The sequence below is a fragment of the Desmodus rotundus genome, chromosome 5 (genome assembly GCF_022682495.2).
Source record: "Desmodus rotundus isolate HL8 chromosome 5, HLdesRot8A.1, whole genome shotgun sequence".
Classification (NCBI taxonomy): Eukaryota; Metazoa; Chordata; class Mammalia; order Chiroptera; family Phyllostomidae; genus Desmodus; species Desmodus rotundus.
The window spans coordinates 84,665,802-84,687,672 of NC_071391.1; the positions used below are offsets into that span (position 1 = coordinate 84,665,802).

The following is a 21,871-nucleotide window of genomic DNA, read 5'->3' on the forward strand; positions in this document are numbered from 1 at the left end:
AGGAAGATCCCCAGGCAGGAGGGACAGTGAGACCAAGCAGTCCACCGTGGTCCATTGGATTTCACTTTGCTTTGGTGCTTCTCTCTCGCAGACCACAGCTGCTGCCACAACACTGGTCTACTCAGGAAACAAGTCCCTTTCCTGTCTCCCCTTAGTGTGGAGGATGAAGGCTATGAGACAGGGGACATAAGCAAAGCCATGTGCAAAGATGGAAAGAGTCTGTCTTGTACAGCACAGAGTGCTCAGTCCCCTAGAATTGTCACATCCTTCCCAGAGTCCCCAAACAGTTTTATGGAGTTCCGAAAGATCAGCACAACTTCATGGGCCCTTGCTTTGTTTTCTCCATTCCTTCACCTTGCCTGTCTGCATGTGGAATGTGGCAACATAAGCACCCACCTCCCAAAAACAAACTCTCATTCATCTTGACCTTTTGGGGTCAGTAGTGAGGGAAGAAACCCCACTATGCTGTTTACTTCCTGATCTTAGCCTGTCTGGTCAGAAGGCTAGTAAAGGCCTCTTCCCCAGATGACAGGAAACAAGAAATAACCCCCTTCTAAGGAGGCCCCAGCCCATGCACCTGGACTCACCACTGCCATTCCACGAGGAGGGGCTGCAGAAGTCACCAGTCCAAAATAGACCACAGCACCCCATAGATGACATTTGTAGAAACTGGTTTTGCTGGGACCAGGATGGTAGAGTGCAGCATTGCTGAATGCAATTGGTACTGAGAAAAACAGTAAACTTAATGGTCCATTAAGTTGTGTATTCTTATTTATGACACTCTTCAATAAAAATATCTTTAATTAACAGGCTCCTGTAGGGCCAGCACAATGAGTCTGCCCTTACAACAAGAGCAATCAAGGCAAGAATGAGGACCCCATCTGTTTCCATGACTACAGTCAGGGTCCAATCAGCCTAGGTCTAATCCAAAACAATCCTCTGTGACTCCATGTGGCCAAGTGGCTGAGAGTCCAGGCTTTCAAGTCACAGACCTAATACCACACCCTTCACACATTAGCAGTGTAATTTTTCACAGATTGCTCCACTTCCCTGTGCCTCAATTTTCTTATATGCAATATGGGAATTATAATATTTTCTTCACAGGAAATAAAGATTAAATATGATAAAGAGCTTAGCACAGTGTCTGGCATGCAGTATGTGCTCGATAAATGACAGATCCTTTTTTCGGAGTGGTACAAAACCAGGCCATTCTGAGGACAAGGGCCTTGATAGAGAAAAGGCCATGATTGGGGCATGGCGGGATATCAAGGAAAGAAAGACAGCAGGCAAGAGACCCTCTTATATCTGTTGAGGACATTGCTGCTTCTCTTTTCTTTCTATAAAAGCCACTACTGTCCCTTTGTCGGGGAAGCTAGGAAAACTGAATCAAGCATCTTCTCATCCTGCTGGATTCCACCCTCTCCATGGGTAGGCAATCCCTAAATCTTTTAACCTCTATGCTGAGATGTGTCACAGCCAAGGAACTAGGTGGAGGAAAGGCTACACCTGTCTGTGCTCCTTATGCCATCCCCAGAGTTGTGAGAGGTGGTTCTCTTGGGGACTCTGAGCAAGTGCCAAGCCTGGGTATCCAACCAGTGGGGCTTCAGGGAGCCCTCTCCTCAAGGTGATGGGGATGATAAAGATTTATCTTTCATTTAGCACCATGATGATAAACCTTAAACCTCCCCAGCTCTTCCCTAGCAGGTGGGCCCCTTTGGGGCCAGATGTTACTACACTTACAGAGTTTTTGTTAAGTTTATAGGTTTTAAAAGTTCAGGCTCTTTGGTGGTAAAAGTTTTACAGTCCAGTAAAAATTTACTGCAGAAGATGGGAAACACATCTGTAATGGAAAAGGCTAGAACCAGGAGTCTAGAGGATCTCAGCTCCGTCCATAACTACCTGTGGGATTTGAGACACGTCAGGAAGGCTCTCTGGGCTCTGTGTTTTAACCTGGAAAACAGGAGCAAGAAAAGTGATATGGATGGATGGGTGGAAGGCTCTTTCCACATGTGTGAGAACAGTGCTCCTTTCCAGGGTGCTGGGAGCAGCCAGACACAAAGGGAGGCCCAGGCCTGTGGGCCCATGCAGTCTTGAGCTTTTCATTACCCACACTGGACCGCTGCCAGCTGCGTGTCTGCCTCCACTCCCTGGGAGGAGCCTGGCCGTCTGCAGTTGGAGCATGGGAATCAAATTAGCCCTGCCTCTGCTTTTCCCTGATCCTCACCGGCCACGGGGAGTTCATTGAGGCCTCAAACTAATTCTTATCTTGTTTAAAAGAGGCAAAAGTGACTCCAAAGTTTCACTGGAGGCAATTTACACCCTGCCACTGGCCACAGCTCCAACTCCCCCCCGTCGGTTATGCCATTACATCCATTAATAGGAAATTTCTTCAGGGGAAACTTGATTGCTGCTCCATCAGAGAGGCTCACAGGCAATACATCTCCATCTGAAGCCGTGGCCTGCCCGGCTCGCTCTAATCCTGTTACCTAAGAAGCTAATTGTCTAATGCACAAACTGTGCCAAAGACATCCTCTTCCTTCTCTAACACAATTGGGCAGTCCCAGGGGGTTCCAGGAGCTCAGTGCAGAAGTGAAGGCATGGGACCCATGGGACAGGGTGTCCAGGCCTTCTCACTGCCCCTAGACAGGTCTTAGCACATGCCCATGGCTGGCATTCCACTCCATAGTGTGGAGAGTCCACTTTCCAGAATCTCACAGTGGGGAGGGATGAGCCCCTCCAGCTGCTTTTGCCTCCTCCTTTCTTCTCCTCTTCTTCCTTTTCTTTTCCTCCCAGGATTTTCCTCTTTTTTTCTCCCCTTCCTCCTTGCATTTTTTTACTCCTGTCTTCCTCTTCCTCCTCAGTTTTCTACCAATTTTTCTTCTCTTCTCATTTTCCTTTTGTTTTTCCTTTTCTTTTTTACTTCTCTCCCTTCTCCTCTTCAGATCCCCCATTTTCTATAGTTTTACCTTCTGTTTCTTTTCATCCTCTTCTTCCCCTTTCTCTCCTGCTTTGGCATTGCCCCTTTCAGAACAAGTGCAGTGCCTGATGCCTCTTGCTGCCTTCTGCCTCCATATGGCTCTGCTCTGTGGAAGGACTGGGCACACTGGCCTTGGCTTGGAGCAAGAGATGGGGAGACTTTAGGGGCAGCGGTTAGTGTGTGTGTGTCGGGGGAGTGGTTAATTATTTGTTTGTTCTTTGATGATGAAATAACTAATGAAACCCCAAGTGGGTTTGTCACTACCATATGAAGGGACCCCATCAATGAATGGCAAAATGCTACATGCAGATTTATCATGTAAACAAACAAGAGGAGAAAGCCTTCTATAAATCTGCAGCAGATTTCTAAGTGGCAGTGGAGGTGAGCATGAGCCTGAGAATTGTGGTCATCACTCCAGATGTTGTGCTCGAGGCTGCATTGAGGAATCCAAAGGAGCCCTTCTGAGTTTGAGCCTCTTTAAGACCTCAAGTCTGCCTGGAGGCACATGGCAGCCTGCTTCTTCCTGCCTTGCCTAGTCCTGCTCTCAAGCCTGGAGTCTGTATCTTCTTTCAGGGCAGGGGGATTTGACTCTCTAAATTCTCTCAAAGTTTAGGGTTCCTTATTTTCTCCTATTCAACCACTTCTCCTCTTCTCCATTCCCCTAAAAGGAGCTCTTGGAACTGATTCTCCTTGTTTTTCGAGAGTGTGCAGTGACAGAACACATGACCTAAAGGAAGAGTAGCCCAGGCTTGAGCTTAACTGAACATCCCAAGGCCAAACCCTGGCTGATGGCCAAGCAAAGGGACCCCATCAACAAAAGGTATAAGGCTATATGCAGACCTTGTCGTGCACATGAATAGTAGGAAAAATCCCAACAGAATCAAGAAGGACTTACCTCTGACCAAGGTGGGTTTTTTAACAACTAAATTTCAGAAAATTCTTTTTTGCAGTGTTTTCAGCCTGTTGGACACTGGAAAGGGGATTAAAAGGAATGAAAGTGTTCTATGGTTGAAGTTCACCGTGATTGCACTTTGGTACAGGTGCATCTCACCTTGAAACACTTGAGACAGAAAGTCCACATCTATTCAAATGCTGAAGTAGGGGTGGGATGCCTCCAAGTATAAATCTACAGCAATTCTGTCCTCAGACAATTTGGTGGCACACGGTTGGGTATATGAGGGATAGGTATGTGCCTTTTTCACTTAATTTAAAAAAAAAAGAAAGTAACAATTCTTTTAGGAAAACCACATTTAAAAGAAAAAATGTGTGATTGCATTTGATATGATATTAAGGAAAAAAGGGGGCCAGATACAAATTTATATGTATGGTATATTTACTTCATTATATACACACTGCAGAAGGAAATTGTAGAAGAATATACATCAAAATATGAGCAGTGGTTGTTTCCAGGCTGTAAGCGAGTCTATGGATGATTTAAATTTGTCTTCTTTTTTTTTCTACAGTGAGCATGTATTGCTATTATTCTTTAACTACACATATTAACTTTGCATAATAAAATATATATGATAGTTATGTAGTGTATAAAATAATTGTGTGTGTGTATATATATATGTATATGTATTATTTCTTGAATATTTAAACACAGACATTTAGATGAGGACAAAAGGGCAGACATGTGGTGACTCCAGGTCTCCTTTTTCTGTCTGAGGGATGCCCAGTCACCTGCTTAGCTAAGGGCACTCTGGCACCCTGTAGCACAAGAGAGTGGCCCTCCTGCTCTTCCTCCTCACCCCACCCAGCCCAAGCCCAATGCTGGGAAACATATGCCGTGGGATATAAAGAAGGCAGTGATCTGGAGCACCTCCCAGCAGACAGGCTGTACTCTTGCTCCAGGGGGGGCTCCTGCAGCCCACTGACCCCCCACCTGGCAGACTGGATGGACTGAACTTCAGGGGAATGACATCAACAGGGCAGGCTCCTCCCTCAGTGGTTCCACCCACTTCCCTCCCACCCTGAAACCTGATTCAGCTGAAGGATTGATTGCAGGAAAACTTGGCAGCTTCCCAACCCTAGTGGCCAGGTCAGCGTGAGGATGCAGCCTCAGAAGGTGCTGGGAGCAGCCTGGAGAGGCAGGCTGGCTGGGACATGAGGTTGGCCAAGTGAAAACAGCCTGGCCCTCGGTGGGACTCACCCTGAACGCCAGTCCAGTCTGAGGTCCCTACACTGTGGGAGCTCACCATGTTGCTGAAGGTGCCGCAGGCGCTACTGGCCTTACTTCTGCCCACGCTCCTGACACAGGGAGAAGGTAAGGCAGTGATGGAAAACAAGTAGGACTGGTTGGCTATCTACAGAGGGTCAGTAGGGAGTGTTGATTCCTCCCAGGCTTGAGGGAAGTTGGGTTTTGGAGTGGGGATGGCTGAAGGAAAGTCAGGAATCTTACCACATATAAGCATAAGAGCATTTTGAGGTACTATGGTCCAGCTAGAAAGTTGAGGAGGTTGAACCCTGTGTGAGAGCAGGGCTTTCCGAGAGGAGTGTGGAATAGCCTGCTGTATCCGAAATGCATAGACACATGCAGGAAGGGGGGTTCTCTCCTCTTTGCCCTGCCCCTGAACTCATCGAAAGGCAGCTACCTCATTTGGTCCACCCCTTCTTGTCAAAAATGGGAATGCTGTGGTTCAGACAGGGGAATCATTTATTCAAGGTCACACAGCTTGTTAGCAGCAGAGTGGAGACCAGAACTAATGTAGTCATCTTTCCTCAGCTTCACCAGTTTTTTTGCATGGGTTCTCTGGGTCTTTGTTTCCCAAAGTTTTCTTCCAGAGCTCAACTCCAATAACTCGAAACTTCTCTCTGCATCCCTGCCCCTCCTTCCTGCCTCTAATGTGGATACAGGTTGTTTTAGTTACCAAAAGATCTGTTTCCTTTGTTGCAGACAGTATTTATTCCCCATTTTAGAAGGTTTTCTTCCCATCCAGAGTTGGGTTGAAAGCTGGGGCTGGGGTACAATTAGGCTGGACATGGGGATGGGCAAGTCTGAAGGGCTTATAGGCACGATGCTTTTCCACCCTGTGAGTTGTTGTTAGGGAAGCTCAGTGGAACAATCAAGCCCAGGTTACAAAGTTATGACTGTCCTGGCACTTCCCTCCCAGAAATGGCCCCTTCCTCCAAGGCTCTCTCCAAGTGCTCCACATCCCAGACAACAGTATCTGACTGTTGCTGCTATAGTGATACACAGGGCTCTGGGTTTGAATCTCAGTTCCTCCACTTGCAGGGTATAATACTCACCTTTCTGAGCCTTGGGAATTTTTATCTGTGAAGTGAGCTATCATGACAGACACCTCGATGAGCTGTTCTAAGACTGAAATGAATAATCTTAACTGACATTATTCAGTTAATGCTCTCTTGTCTTTCTTCTCTCTCTGCTCTTCCCTGTCCTGAGGGAAGCTGGAAGTTTATCAGGAATAGGTGAGTGAGAGGCAGGAAGGGAACTCTGTAGGACCAATGTGCTGCACAGGTTGCATACATGACAGACAAGATGGGAGAAGAGGCAGTGCTCTTTAGAGAAAGCCAGGCCTTCTGGCCTCATCCTGCCAGTCCCCTCAAGGCCTTGTGGCCGGTACTCTGGTCTTCTAGGGTGCTCCTCTCCCCAACAAATGCCTTTCACTTTCATATTTCTTGTCACCTTTCAGGAAGTGCTTCTAGTATTTTCCAGAAGGACATCTGAGGTGCACATGAAATCCTGAGAATTGGGTTAGGGCATAGGAGGTCAGTTCTCTTGTCACTGTTTTGTTCTTGCAGGCCTCTTGCTCTGGGAACAATTTGGTTTCTCCTTGCTTCCTCCACACCTCATCCCAACCCTCTTCCTAACCCCATCAAATTTCCCACCCAAGAAGGAGACCTGGCAAACCCTCTCCCAGGAGTTTGTGTACATGTGAGTATGGGGGAGGGGAGCTTCTTGGAATGGATTTTTCAGGCAGGAGAGGAGATGTCATTTTTCACTGGATGCCCACCCTTCTTTCTTTGTCAGCTGTAGGCTGAGGTCAAGAGGACGACAAGCTGTGTGGACACTGAGATTGACCTTGACTAAGGCAAACCCTCTTGCAGACCTTTGGGCTTAGAAATCATGCACTCGGGACCACTCTTTCTGTACCCCTCTCATCTTCCAGTATCACACACCCAGGGCCAGCTCCTCTTTATTTCCCCAGAGCCCCTCAACCAGGGCCCCACAGGCTGACCTCCTCTGGGCAGGTTCCTTCTCTCGACATTTCTTAGCCCTTGGCTTACTTCAGACCTCATCTGTCTTGTGTCACCTTCTCTTACAGCTCTGTCTGTAAGAGAAGCTCTACCTGTCCTGTAAATGAATGTGTAGATTATGCTTATGAGACAATAGTTTTGAATTTTGGAAGAATCTCTGCAGACAAAGTGGAAATTTTAGTTTGTGGGGATGTCTGGAAATCCTGTGAGGTGACTGAGGCTCTGATGTCCACTGTGAACTGTTCTTCCCAGCCAGGCGTAGGGGGGGCCTCCAGGCCCATAACACCTCCAGGCCCACTCTGCACAGGCTGTCAGATCACCTCCTGACCAACTACAAGAAGGGTGTGCGACCTGTGCTGGATTGGAGGAAGCCAACCACCGTATCCATTGATGTCATTGTCTATGCCATCCTCAGCGTGGTGAGTGCTCAGCCCCAATATGTCCCAGCTCAGAGGTGGCAGATTGAGGTGGGAGACCATGTGAAACCCAGTCATCCCCTGGGCAGCATGGTAGACATTCAAGTACCCATAGTACCTGTGACCTGGCACCACGGCTCAGGACAGACTGCAACACTCACCTCCTATAGAGCTGCCAAACCAGGACACTGGGGTCACCTATGTGATTGCCTCTCCCATACTCCTACAGCCAGTGGGTCACTCACTACACGTGGATCTTCACACATTGCATCATGTCTCCCTTTGTAAGCTGTGTGAGGGTTCAGACTGCCCTTTTCACCTCTATGCCCTGCATTACACAGGTCCCTGGTACATGGGAGGTGTTACTCAATGGTTGTTGAAGAGTGAGTTAATCATAAATCAATTAATTAATTGATTCCTTCATCAATAACACTAGTAGGCTGGGGTGCACTGCCCAGTACAGGAGGTCAGACATTGGGCAGAGATGAACAAGAAGACAATTGCAGAGATGCAGGCTATTGTGTTGGATTAGGGTGGGCAGGAGCTGACTTCACAGTCTCCATTGCAGTCCATGTGGCTGTTTTGGAAAGAGAAGCTGCTAATTGGATGGGAGAGAGGAAGAGTGATGAATTTTTTACTCTATGTGGTTTTGTACTTCATACTAGGGCAGGAGATAGATATAAATGTGTGTGTATATATATATATGGCATTGTTATATGTGCTTTGAATTATTATCTTCTATTACTTTATGCATATCATACATGTAAAATATATAACATAATAGAAATTAATATGCATGACATAATAGAAGATAATAGGAGGTATATATAATTACATATCTATGTGGTAGAAGAAGAAATCAGTGTATTTCTTTCTATATGTATCCTAGTAAAAGACCAACTTTTCCTGGCTGGCCCTTCTCCTGCCCCTTTTCTTCACTCTCACTTCTCAAGGAAATAGGGACACAAAGTAACAGCTTTTCCTGGGGTTCATGTATGCAGGGTGGACCCCAGCCCACAAGGCCACCTATGTCGAGCTCCTTTTCCTTTCCCAGGATGAGAAGAATCAGGTACTGACCACCTACATCTGGTACCGGCAGGTGAGCAAGCCAGCCCTTTGCCCCCCACCTCATTTCCTGGAGCAGGACTTACCCTTCCAGGAAGGATTGCTCCACCTCAGGGTGTTGGGAACCTCAGAGTCCTTGATGAGGGAAGGTGGGGGGAAGTTCATGGGCATATTCAGCATGAGATCCAGAAGTCTGGGCTCCCCTAACTCAGCACTGGGAGTGGAAGGGAACTGAAAGACCAGTGGAGGAGAAATCCTCTGAACCCCTTCTGGGTCCTGCAGTTCTTCATGGCATCCCAAACCAGTGTGTGTCCAACCTCTGCTGAATGAACGCCTTCAGTGACTGGGGACCCAGAGGCAGCTACTTCACTTTCAAATAGCTCTAATTGCTAGAGAGTCTTCTTTCTATTAAGCCAAACTGGACAACAATCAAATTGGGTGATTGAAACAGGACAAATCCATCCACTCAGTCTTCATGTCCTTGGCCATTTCCCAGTCTTCCAGCTGCTGATGGTCATTGGTTAGGCACTGATGTGTGGAATTTCTGAGTCCTTGGCAGCAATTCTGGCTTGGAGCTGGTGGGGAGGGCAGGCAAACAGTGGTGGCTGCAGGCCACAGGTGTGTCCTGCTCTGGTAGTTCCTGGGCATGTGAGGAAGGTGTCGGAACAGAGGCGAAGCCAAAGCAGCTCAAGGCAAGGACAGAAGAGGGTAGGCAGGGAGATGAGGGCAGTTCATAGAGGTCAAGCCTGAGAGAGACTTTGGACACACACCTGGCATACAAGGGTCTCTGTTAAATCTCTCCCTGCCCTTCCTGGACACACTGCACCACAACCAGCTCATGGGACAGAAAGTGGGGTAAAAGAAGCAGCCAGATGTTGATTCCTGACACACAGTTCCCTTTCTGTCTCAGAGAGATCCCTAAATACAGAGCACGCCCTGCCTCAGGTGAAGGGACCCAAGCAAGAATAGGCATCCTGGGACTCCTCCAGGGACACAGTGCCTAGGTACCACCTCTGGACCTCTAGAGTCACTTGTCTGCCCCAGCAGTGAGGGGATGCAAGTCTACTACAGGCTAAGGGACTGGAATTAGAGACACAAACTAAACCCACAATGAGCTCACAGACTAGTGCAGACCACAGACATGTAGACAATTATATGCAGCCACCCCAAGGCAGCAAGGCAAGATGTCAAGTATGAAAGCACAGAGGAAGCACATAAACCTGCCTTGGGAGTGAATAGACAGTGCCTTAAGCCTAGAAGGGTGAGTAAGATTCATCTTGATAAAGAAGACAGAGATTACAGTATGGGAGAGGGACCACGGTATTTGGAGATGTGGAGGTTTACACAGCATTTAATTCCATGTGACTGGAGTGTAGACTCCACAGAGAAGCATGGCAAAAAAAAAAAAAAAAAAAAAGGTGGAGACAGATTACGTAGGCCTTTGTTGACCACAAGGTTTAACTTCATCCTATTGCCAATGAGGTACCACTGAAGAATTTTAAGCAAGAGAGTGACATGATAGAATTTACATTTTATGTTTCTGTAATGGAATTATCCATTATATTCTGTTTTATAACCTTTTAGATGTGTGTTCTCTTTGCTTTTTACCTAGTGATTTGAAAGATATTCTTATTTTGATCTAGTCATGCTTATATTCACTTGACACTATTTTGTCTAGTTAGCAATGATAATAAATAAACATAGTCTATTAACTTCTGAAGCATACACCCAATATTTAGTAGGCCAGTCCTAATAGAACACTTCCACTGACCCACCATCTTCTTCCCATGTTTTCAAATAGAATGTGAAATGATAAAATACAGGTCTATTTTAGGTCAGTCATTCTGGCAGGATAGTGGAGATGCATTGATCAAACTTACCAGTAACCATCTCTACCCTGTGAGGTGCCTGCTATTATCCCCATTTATATATGTGCAGACCAAGACCCAAGAAGGTATTTATTTACGATCCCTCAGTTGGTGGCAGGGGATTCAAGACATGAGAAATGACTGAATGTTTTCACTGGGAGAGGGAGGATGCAGCTGTGTCATGTTTGCATATAGGGAGTGCATGAGTGCAGAGGTGGGGGCTCTTAGGTACCCAAGTGTTTCGGGTGCCAGTGACACCTAGATTTCCCCAAGAAGGTGCCCACCTGTCTCCTGGCACTGAGTGGTGAAGTTGGCCTGAGCTGGGGACAACCTCCTGCCCGAGACAGAGGGGGCTGCTCCTGACCATTCCTGCTCCTTCTCTAGTACTGGACTGACGAGTTTCTCCGGTGGAACCCGAAGGACTTTGACAACATCACCAAGCTGTCCATCCCCACAGACAGCATTTGGGTCCCAGACATTCTCATCAACGAGTTGTGAGTACTGCCCTCAGATGCTGGGCATCCAGGTAGCTCCCGGCTGGGGAAGGTTGGGGCAGGGAGACCAGGTCACTGTCACTGCATTTGGGATGTCCCACCCAGACTTGTAGAGCGGCAGGTCAATTGGCTTGGGTCCAAATTCCCTGTTGTCTTTCTCTTTTCTTTTCTTTTTAAAAACTCCTCTTTTTCTATGCTTAATGTTGAAATTCTGCACTTCTCGCTCCACAGGCCCCTTCCTGGGGAAAGGAAGCCAGTGAAAGAATTCACACTGTTATAATAGCTGAATGCGGGACAGCTGCATTTTTAAAGGCACAATAATGTTACTGAAAGGAATGAAGTGCTGATGGTGGCCACTGTTCCTGGCCACAGGGGAGATGTGGGGCTAGGAGGCAGTGTCATCTCTCAAGTCACACATATGCCTGACCAGCCACAAATCGCACCCTCAGTATGAAGTGGGTCCCATTAGCCTTTATTCTCAGCAGCCAGACACTGTCTCTTTGGTCCCAGCCAACATTCCTTCTCCCCATCCCTCAAGTTCCTTCAGGTTCCTTCAGGTTTCAGTGCCTGGGCTTCTGGGGCTAGTGCAGAGAACATGGCTGGGGGAGACGGATGGAAGGAGGAGGTGGGAGGGGACCTTCCAATCACCCTCCACCCAGGACCCACTGCATTGCCCAACTCCAGGGGGTGCCACTCACACTGTTTTTCATGAGAGGCAGTTGACCTACAGCCTGTGCCCTGCATAGTTCAGGCCAGAGAGGTTCGGGGAAATTCCAGTTTCTGGCCACAGTGAAGCAGCTTTAGTCTTCAGTTCTCATCTCTCAGCCCAATTCCACAGAAGGTTCTAGGCTCAGGACCCCAGGCTCAGACCACTGCATGCCACAGCGGTCATTTGGGAGGCCCTGGGGGTCAGGAATCTGCTGAGAAAGCAGAACAAAGTCTCTGCCTTGCCCCAGTTCTTCTCAATGATTTTTCTAGTTCCTTTTCCTCCAGAGATGATTAGTCTCCCTTCACAGAACTTCTAGCAATGGGAGATCGGGACAAGCCCAAGTCAGGGTGGAACCCACCAATCTGCTCATTGCCATCAGGCTGGTCATCCTGGGAGCGGAGCTCTGCACAGGATAGAGGAGGGCAGCATAAGGAGAGCTGAGCGTACTCCTTAGAGTCCATGGTGTTTGGGGTCCATGGATCAGGCCTGCCTTTTGTGGCTAGGTTGCCAGAGGGTAAAGGAGAAATGCCTTTATTCAGGAATAAATGGCAAGTAGCCATACATTATCTAAGATAGGTAAGAAGGTTAGAAAAACAGAGTCCAGGCAAAACTGTCCTGATGCCTTGGCCCTTCCTGAATTTCTTTCCCTGCTGGGTGGCTCGGGGACTTTCGGACTCCCAGGGCTCAATCTGCTTTTAAGCCCCAAACTGACCCTTCTTCCCTGGCCAGTGTGGACGTGGGGAAGTCCCCAGATATCCCGTATGTGTATGTCCAGCATCATGGTGAGGTCCAGAACTACAAGCCCCTCCAGGTGGTGACTGCCTGCAGCCTTGACATCTACAACTTCCCCTTCGATGTGCAGAACTGTTCCCTGACGTTCACCAGCTGGCTGCACACAAGTGAGTACAGGGGTGCCCTACAAAGCCTGGGACACGGTGGGGGCCAGGGGCACCTGAGCTAGGAGCACTCCTGGATTCAGTCTCCCTCACCCAACTTACTTACCACTTATTTTTTCTTCTCTTTTCTTTTCTTTTTTTTTTTTTTTTCAGTTTCATTGATTCCTAGAGACGGGACTGTGTAAGAATGTACTCAGTTATTAAATTCTATACATGGGGCATGAGGACAATACCAATAAGTTCCCTGATGAACTGGAACTGTTCCCTGTACTTTCTTCACATTTTGTTTCTCTTTGCTGCTGTTGTGTAATATTTTAAAGAAAAGCAGCAAGATATCAACAAAAAAGCAGTCACAGCTATCACTCTGGGATTTGGGAGACCTGGGTTCTGGTCCTGGCTCCACCCTGTACCCACTCACTACGTAATTTGAGTAAGATCTGCTCTGAATGTCACTTCCCTCATCTGTAAAATGAGTTTTAAGCCAGCTATGCAGTTTTTAATGGTACTCAGTAGACTATGGGGGTGCTTTGCTGGTTTTACAAATACCTGATACTAAGTTCACAGGTATTGGGGCTCCTGTAAGGCTTAAATATCCATCCATGTACCCAATTGAAATTTCCTTTTTTGGTTATCCAAATAGATTTATTGCCCTCAGTGGCTGACATTATAATCTTCTCTCTCTTTTTTAAATGTTCTGCAATTTCATACTTAATATATCAAGATGAGGATTTCTTTCTTTCTTTTTTTTAAACTGCTTGAAATTTACTGGGTTTCGTGGATCTGAGGATTGGAATCTTTCAATGATTCTGGAAAGTTCTCAGCCTTTATGTCTTCAAATATTTTTTCTTATTCTATCATGTCCTTCTAAAATTCCAAATAGATACACATTAGACTGTCTTATTCTGTCGTCCATGTCTTTTATTCCCTTTTACATAGTTTCCACCTATATGTGTCTCTGGTCTGTGTTCCAAACAGTGCCTTCAGATCTACTTTCTAGCTCACTGAGTCTTTGTCTATGTGTGATCTGTTTAGTCAATCCATGGAGCTTTAATCTCAATAATATATTTTTCATTCCTAGATAGTCTATTTGAATCTTTTAAAAATCCACTTGTTCCTTGTTCACATTTTCAATCTTTTCAGAACTCTAACCAAACATATTAAAATCAGTTATTTTTTATTTATCTATTTATTTATTTTCAATTTTTATGTATATTTTATTGATTATGCTATTACACTTTCCCAATTTTTTTCTCCCCTTCTTCCCCTCTCTCCTCTGTACTCTCCATCCCTCCAACATTATCCCCCCTTAGTTCATGTCCATGGGCTGTACATATAAGTTCTTTGGCTTCTCTGTTTGTTTGAATGAATGTGCTTATATTTATATTTTTATTTTTTAAATTACTTTATTGTTGTTCAGTTACAGTTGCCTGCATTTTCTCCCCACCTCTTTCCCCCACCCCAGCCAAACCCACCTCCCTCCCTTGCTTCCACCCTCCCCCTTGGTTTTGTCCATGTGTCCTTTATAGTTGTTCCTGAAAACCCTTCTTCCCGCTGTCCCCTCCCCCCTCCCTTCTGGCTATTGTTAGATTGTTCTTAATTTCAATGTGTCTGGTTATATTTTGTTTGCTTTTTTCTTTTGTTGATTATGTTCCAGTTAAAGGTGAGATCCTATGGTATCTGTCCCTCACTATCTGGCTTATTTCACTTAGCATAATGTTCTCCAGTTCCATCCATGCTGTTGCAAAGGGTAGGAGCTCCTTCTTTCTTTCTGCTGCATAGTATTCCATCACGTAAGTGTGCCATAGTTTTTTCGTCCACTCATTTACTGATTGACACTTAGGTTATTTCCAGTACTTGGCTGTTGTAAATTGTGCTTCTATGAACATTGGGGTGCATAGGTTCTTTTGGATTGGTGTTTCAGGGCTCTGAGGGTATAATCCCAGCAGTGGAATTGCTGGGTCAAAAGGCAGTTCCATTTTTAATTTTCTGAGGAAATTCCATACTGTTTTCCACAGTGGCCACAGCAGTCTGCATTCCCACCAACAGTGCACTAGGGTTCCCTTTTCTCCGCATCCTCTCCAACATTTGTTTGTTGATTTGTTTATGATGGCCATTCTGACTGGTGAAGGGTGGTATCTCATTGTGGTTTAATTTGCATCTCTCTGATGGCTAGTGATGCTGAGCATCTTTTCATATGTATCTGGGCCCTCTGTATGTCCTCCTTGGAGAAGTGTCTGTTCAAGTCTTTTGCCCATTTTTTAATTGGGTTTTTTGTCTTCCTGGAGTGGAGTCATGTGAGTTCTTTACATATTTTGGAGATCAAACTCTTGTCTGAGGTATCCTTGGCAAATATGTTTTCCCAAATAGTTGGTTCTCTTTTCATTTTATTTTATTTTTTTCCCTCTCCCCCTCTTTTCATTTTAATGCTGTTTTCTTTAGCCATGCAGAAGCTTTTTAATTTGATAAGGTCCCATTTGTTTATTCTTTTTTTTATGTCCCTTGCTTTAGGGGACGTGTCTGTGAGGATGTTGCTGCATGGAATGTCTGAGATTTTCCTGCCAAGGTTTTCCTCTAGGACTTTTATGGTGTTACAACTTATACTTAAGTCTTTTATCCACCTCGAATTTATTTTTGTGTATGGTGTAGGTTGGTGATCGAGTTTCATTTTTTTTGCATGTAGCTGTCCAGATCTTCCAACACCATTTGTTGAAGAGGCTATTTTTGCTCCATTTTATGCTTCTTCCCCCTTTGTCAAATATTAATTGACCATAGAGACTTGGGTTTATTTCTGGGCTCTCTGTTCTGTTCCATTGGTCTATGTGCATGTTTTTATGCCAGTACCAGGCTGTTTTGATTACAGTGGCCTTGTAATACAGTTTGATGTCAGGAATTGTGATCCCTCCTGCTTTGTTCTTCTTTCTCAAAGTTGCCGCAGCTATTCAGGGTCGTTTATGGTTCCATATAAATTTCTGAAATGTTTGTTCTATATCTGTGAAATATATCATGGGTACTTTAATAGGGATTGCATTGAATCTATAAATCACTTTGGGTAGTATGGCCATTTTGATGATGTTAATTCTTCCTATCCATGAACATGGTACATGCTTCCATTTGTTTGTGTCTTCCTTAACTTCTTTCTTCAGTGTTGTGTAGTTTTCTGAGTACAGGTCTTTTACTTCCTTGGTTAGGTTTATTCCTAGGTACTTTATTTTTCTTGTTGCTATATCAAACGGGATTTTTTTCCTGATTTCTGATGTTTCATTGTTGGTGTACAGGAATACCTTTGACTTCTGAGTATTGACTTTGTATCCAGCTGTTTTGCCAAATTCATTTATTTGGTCCAGTAATTTTTTGATGGAGTCTATAGGATTTTCTATGTACACTATCATGTTATCTGCAAACAATGACAGTTTTGCTTCCTCCTTTCCAATTTGAATGCCTTTTATTTCTTTTTCTTGTGTGATTGCTGTGGCTAAAACTTCAGTACTATGTTGAATAGGAGTGGTGAAAGTGGGCATCCTTGTCTTATTCTTGATCTTAGTGGGAAAACTCTAAGTTTTTGTCCATTGAGTATGATGTTGGCTGTAGGTCTCTCATATATGGCCTTTATTTGTTTTTATTGAGGTAAAATATACCTAACATAAAATTTACCATTTTAACCATTTTAAGCATACAGTTCAGTGGTATTCAGTCCATTCACATTGCCGTGCAACCATCAGCAACATCTATCTCCAGAATTATTTATTTTTTTAAATATATAATCTTTCTTATATTTTTTCCCATTACCATTTAGTCCCCTTAAACCGTCCTCCCCACAGCAATCACCACCCTGTTGTCCATGTCCTTGAGTCTTTTTTCCTTTTTGCTCCATTCCTCCTTCCCCTAACCTCCCTCCCAACTAGCTATCATCTATGAGTCTGTCTCTGTTTTGCATGTTAGTTAAGTTTGTTCATTCCACATATGAGTGAAATTATATGGTATTTGTCTTTCTCTGACTGGCTTATTTCACTTAGCATAATGTTCTCCAGGTCCGTCCATGCTGTTACAATGGGTAAGATTTTCTTTTTTATGGCTGAGTAGAATTCTATTGCGTAAATGTCCCATAGTTGTTTTATCAACTCATCTGTTGATGGACACTTGGGCTGCTTCCATATCTTGGCAATTGTAAATAACACTGCAACGAACATAGGGGTGCTTATGTTCTTTCAAATTAGTGTTTTGGGTTCCTTCGGTTATAGTTCCATCACTTATTTTCTTAATGCACTGAGCCACTGCTTCCTTATCCTCCAAATGGGATTAATATGGTTGCCCTATGCTTCCTTCAGTCATCATGATACCATGTAAACTGACTGAAGACACTCAGTAAGGGCCAATTCTTTCCCAATATCACTAACAGGAGCTGGCACTCAGTGTCTCTCAAAGCCACCCACTTATCCTCTCCACTGATGCACCCTCCCCTAACTCAAGCCACCCTGACCTCGTGCCCATGTTTCTGCAGTAGCCTCCAAGCGGGTCCTAGTGGGTCCCCTCCTTCATTCTTGTCCCCTCCTATTCATGCTCCTCAGAGCAAGTGGAGATCTTAATTAAAATGTAAATTTCATCATATCTCTCTGTGCTTAAAACCCTCAAGAGCTTCCCAGCACTCCTGAAGGAGAAGTTATATCCTTTACCTGGCTAACAGGGCCCTGAAAAGTCTAGGCAGGCTCACAGCCCATTCCTCCAGCCTCGTCTAACTCCCCTGAGACCTGCTCCAGGCCAGCTGCCTCCTTCCCACACCCATAGTGCCTCTTCTTTTCCTTTATCACATGCTGCTTCCTATCCTAGGCCACCGTGTCCCTACTACTCCCTCTCCTGCTTCCTTCTTGTTCTATTCCTGCCCCCAACCACATGTGGGTTGGCCAACTCCTTCACTCACCTTTGAATCACAGCCTCAGTGTCAGTTCCTTGGGGAAGCTCCCTGTCAGCCCCCAGACTAGACATCCCAGTGCCCAAATTTATAGCTTCCTGTTTGTCTTCCCACTTTTATTGCATTTGTAAGTACTTGTTCAATGTCTACTTCTCTACCAGATATAAACTGAGAGAGGGCAGGGACATGATTTCTTTCCCACCATTAGATGCCCATCACAGTGCCTGGCACAGAAGAAGGTGCTGAGAGACTTATATTCAGTGGACGAACACTAGGTGCTCCCCAAGGTCTACTGAAGTGAGCGTCACACTACTGCAAAAAGGACATCCTCCATATCTATTCTAATTTTATTGCATTCACCGTGAGTTGCAAAAGTATTATGTAACTTCCTTTAACAAAACCCAAAATTACAAATAATCATTGACCTTTGACCTCCACCCTCATTTCCAAACTCTTCACAACTCCCCACACCAAGGATTAACTTTCAGCAGTATAAACTTCAGATCCATCCTTTGCATATACACACATACAACATATCTATGGAAAGTACATGGAAAATACAGATTTTTACATAAGTGTATCATTTATGCTACTGCTATTTGTTTCATTTTACTCAACAACAAGTCATCAAAGTTAGTGAATACTTAGATATCCTTCATAAATTCTGACTGCTATGGAATACCCCCATGGTTTGTATTATTAAGTTAGAGTTTATTAGGTATTTTTTTGACAAATGGACTTTTAGGTCTTTCCCATTATCTTGCTGAAATGGATATTACTGTCTTTCTAGTATGTGTGTATATCTGTTTCTTTAGTATAGATACAGAGACACTAAACTATTATTCTGTAAGTGGGGATTTTGCTTGTTTCCTTATTCAGGCAGCTCTATGAAGGCAAAGGGGAACAGTATTGAGTTTTGTTCATTTTCTAAATGGGTAAATCTAACAGGAAAACCTAGAAATTTGTGCAGAAAGTGTGTGTGTTGGTGGGGAGGGCTTTTTAAGAAATAGTTTGCTTGGTTTGTTGCATTTTGCTATGCGTTTCATTCAAGACTTCATTTCCCTCACCACAGCCCCACTACACAGATGGGTACAGTATGCACAACTACTTCAGTTTATAGCTGAGGAAACTGAGGCTGCAGATTAAGAGCTAAAACGTACTAAGCCTGTAGGTGCTCCAAGCACCAGAGTCCAGAGCTGGCTTATTTCTTCCCTCTCAGCCCAGGACATCAACATCTCCCTGTGGCGCTCACCAGAAAAGGTGAAGTTCGACAAGAGTGTCTTCATGAACCAGGGCGAGTGGGAGCTTCTGGGGGTGCTGACCCAGTTCCGGGAGTTCAGTATGGAAAGCAGTGACTGCTATGCAGAAATGAAGTTCTATGTGAGTGGAACAAGGAATGGATGTGGGGAAAATAATGACCAGAACTACTGGACTGTCATACCCAGGTAGCCTTAAGGAGGCACATGGGGAGGAACCCATGGGTCAGGAATGTGACCCTGACCTTTGTCCAAGTCCAGGGTCACATTCATCTCACACTCACTTCAATGAGGTAGATGGAAAACAACTGAATTGTTCCTCATTTATCCTGAACAGCCACAAGCTTGTATCCAGAGGCAGGATGTGGGGTCTGTCCATGTCCTTCTCTGAGCAAACCAGGTTGAAAGCTCCACCAAGCAAAGGGGTCAGGAATGGGGTGGTGGTTCCCGGGCAACACCCCACCCCTGGGGTGGTTCCTGCCCCAGACTTCCCCCAGAGCTCTTTCCTGGTCCTAGGTGGTCATCCGCCGGCGGCCCCTGTTCTATGCAGTCAGCTTGCTGCTGCCCAGTATATTCCTCATGGTCATGGACATTGTGGGCTTCTACCTGCCCCCAGAGAGTGGTGAGAGGGTCTCCTTCAAGATCACACTCCTTCTGGGCTACTCTGTCTTCCTGATCATTGTGTCTGACACGCTGCCAGCCACCGCAATCGGCACTCCCCTCATTGGTAAGTCCTGCTCCTGAGGAAGAGTTCGGTGTGGCTGAGGACCAGAGGAATGGACCGCTCCCACCACCTGTATGTGTCTCCCCCTCTCCCCCCCCCCTGTCCGGGGCACACAGGTGTCTACTTTGTCGTGTGCATGGCTCTGCTGGTGATAAGCTTGGCTGAGACCATCCTCATCGTGCGGCTGGTGCACAAGCAAGACCTGCAGCAGCCAGTGCCTGCCTGGCTGCGGCTCCTGGTTCTCGAGAAATTCGCCCTGCTGCTTTGCCTAGGGGAGCAGCCAACTTCCTATAGGTGCCCTGCCACCTCCAAAGCCACCAAGACTGATGATTGCTCAGGTGAGAGGGAAAGGGAGAGTCCTGTATGAAGGGGCCACTTCTGGCCTGGATGCAGGGACATGGTGGAGGGTCTCTGGAGGATATGCCATGCCTGAGAGCCTGGGCAGGGCCTGGGAATCGGGTGGTATCCTGTACATGGCACCCCCCACACAACCTCACTGGGAGGGGGCAGCCCAAAGTGTCAATCTTTCTGCACCTTCACGTGCTTTCATCAGCCTGAGTATGTGGACAGGGTAGGGGTAGGAGTCCCAGAGGCCGAGCTGAGACATCCAGGCTGAGAGTGGCTTCTCTCTGAGAAGGACCCCAAACTGGGTCAAATAGATGCCCCTCAGGTAGTTATCTGACTCCTTGCAACATGTGGTTAAATACTGCAGCCAGGATTTCTAAAATTCTCTAAATCATTATTTTTTAAAGATTTTATTTATTTACTTTTTTAGAGAGAGGGGAAGGGAGGGAGAAAGAGAGGGAAAGAAACATTGATGTGCAAGAGATACATTGATTGGTTGCCTCTCCCACACCCCTCAACTGGAGACCTGGCCTGCAACCCAGGCATGTGCCCTGCCTGGGAATCAAACCAACGACCTTTTGGTTCACAGGCCCAACACTCAACCCACTGAGCCATTCCAGCCAGAGCTAAAACTCTCTAATTCTAATCAGCTCAAAGACCCTTAGAATTTTAACTACCTATGTGGCAGAGAGAGACAGGGGTGCAGAGGGACACTAAGTGTGGAGTTCATACCCCCTGAGGAATTCGTACAGCGGTCATTTGCTGGTGGTCATGGTGGGTGGCTTGTTGGTTTACTTTTGAGCACTTGGGGCCAGGCACGTGCCCAACATTTTCTGTGCATTATCCCAGTGGTGGCCCACTAGGATTCTCATCCTCATTTTTCAAATGAGGAAGCAGGGGTATGTGCCTGGGTTGTGGGCCAGGTTCCCAGTTGGAGGCAACCAACTGATGTTTCTCACCCTCTCTTTCTCCTCCCCTTCCCCTCTCTCTAAAAATAAATTAACTTAAAAAAGAAGAAGAAGAAGAAACAGTAGGAGATGGGATTTAAGGTGGGAGGGTAGGACCATGAACACTTAGCAATGGAGAGGTGGGGAGAGGGCAACTCAGTTCTGTGATTTCTGGAAAGATGCTGACAATACTCTTCTCCTTCTTCTAGACATGGGAAACCACTGCAGCCATTTGGGAGGATCCAGGGACTTGGACAAGACCCTGAGGGGCAGAGGCAGCCCTCCCCCACCACCGCGGGAGGCCTCCCTGGCTGTGCATGGGCTGCTCCAGGAGCTAGCCTCTATCAGGCACTTCCTGGAGAAGCGTGAGGAGAGTCGAGAGGTGGCCCGGGACTGGCTGCGAGTGGGATCCGTGCTGGACAGGCTGCTCTTCCGCATATACCTGCTGGCGGTGCTGGCCTACAGTGTCACCCTGGTCACACTCTGGTCCATCTGGCAGTATTCTTGATAATTACAGCCTAGCAAGGGGAAGGTACTGCTTAGGATGGGGATGGGGGGTTTCAGGTCCCAGGGAACACCAGGGATTTTCTCAAAACACATACACAGTTCCATCCCTGTTTCCAATTCCAATTTATCCCAGCAATCCCGAACCAGGGCCTTAACTCCTCCCCCAAAACCTTAGTGTTCAAGACCCTTACAATCTCCCCTGCCCCCACCTGTCCATTATGGCTTTAAAACAAGTTGCCTTAGATCAGAAGGAATCCATGCATCTTCTAACTTCACTCTATATATCTATGCATTAAACCTCAGTTTCCCCATTGGCACCTTCCTAAATAAGGCACTTTGGAATTCTGCTCATCTCCCTCAATGTTGTTTTTAGATTGAAGGCAAACCAACTCTCTACTATTCTGGCCTGATAACTGCTTTGGGTTCATCCAACTCTAACTTCTTCTTCACCTCACCTGTGACCACTTCCCTGAACACTCATGTGTCATCAGATGGTGGGGGTAGGGGTAATAAAATGTGATAAATCCCCTCTTCTTGACCATT

The 21,871-nt window shown here is 46.0% G+C and overlaps 1 protein-coding gene across 1 annotated transcript; it reads left to right on the forward strand.

Moving 5' to 3' along the window:
• The first annotated feature begins 5,176 nt into the window (after positions 1 to 5,176).
• HTR3A (5-hydroxytryptamine receptor 3A) lies at positions 5,177 to 21,727 on the forward strand. The gene is made up of 9 exons (XM_024570974.3): positions 5,177 to 5,243; positions 7,448 to 7,614; positions 8,666 to 8,710; positions 10,929 to 11,038; positions 12,477 to 12,646; positions 18,769 to 18,929; positions 19,322 to 19,532; positions 19,646 to 19,867; positions 21,031 to 21,727. Exons 1-9 carry the CDS (start codon positions 5,177 to 5,179, stop codon positions 21,327 to 21,329), a joined length of 1,452 nt encoding a protein of 483 aa, XP_024426742.1. The 3' UTR covers positions 21,330 to 21,727.
• The last annotated feature ends 144 nt before the right edge of the window (positions 21,728 to 21,871 follow it).

Excerpts from the sequence above, each read along its gene's own strand:
- HTR3A (XM_024570974.3), top strand. The coding sequence starts at position 5,177 with ATGTTGCTGAAGGTGCCGCAGGCGCTACTGGCCTTACTTCTGCCCACG. Across the intron at positions 12,647-18,768 it reads CACCAGCTGGCTGCACACAA|CCCAGGACATCAACATCTCC; the intron begins GTGAGTACAGGG and ends CTTCCCTCTCAG. Across the intron at positions 19,868-21,030 it reads CAAGACTGATGATTGCTCAG|ACATGGGAAACCACTGCAGC; the intron begins GTGAGAGGGAAA and ends TCCTTCTTCTAG.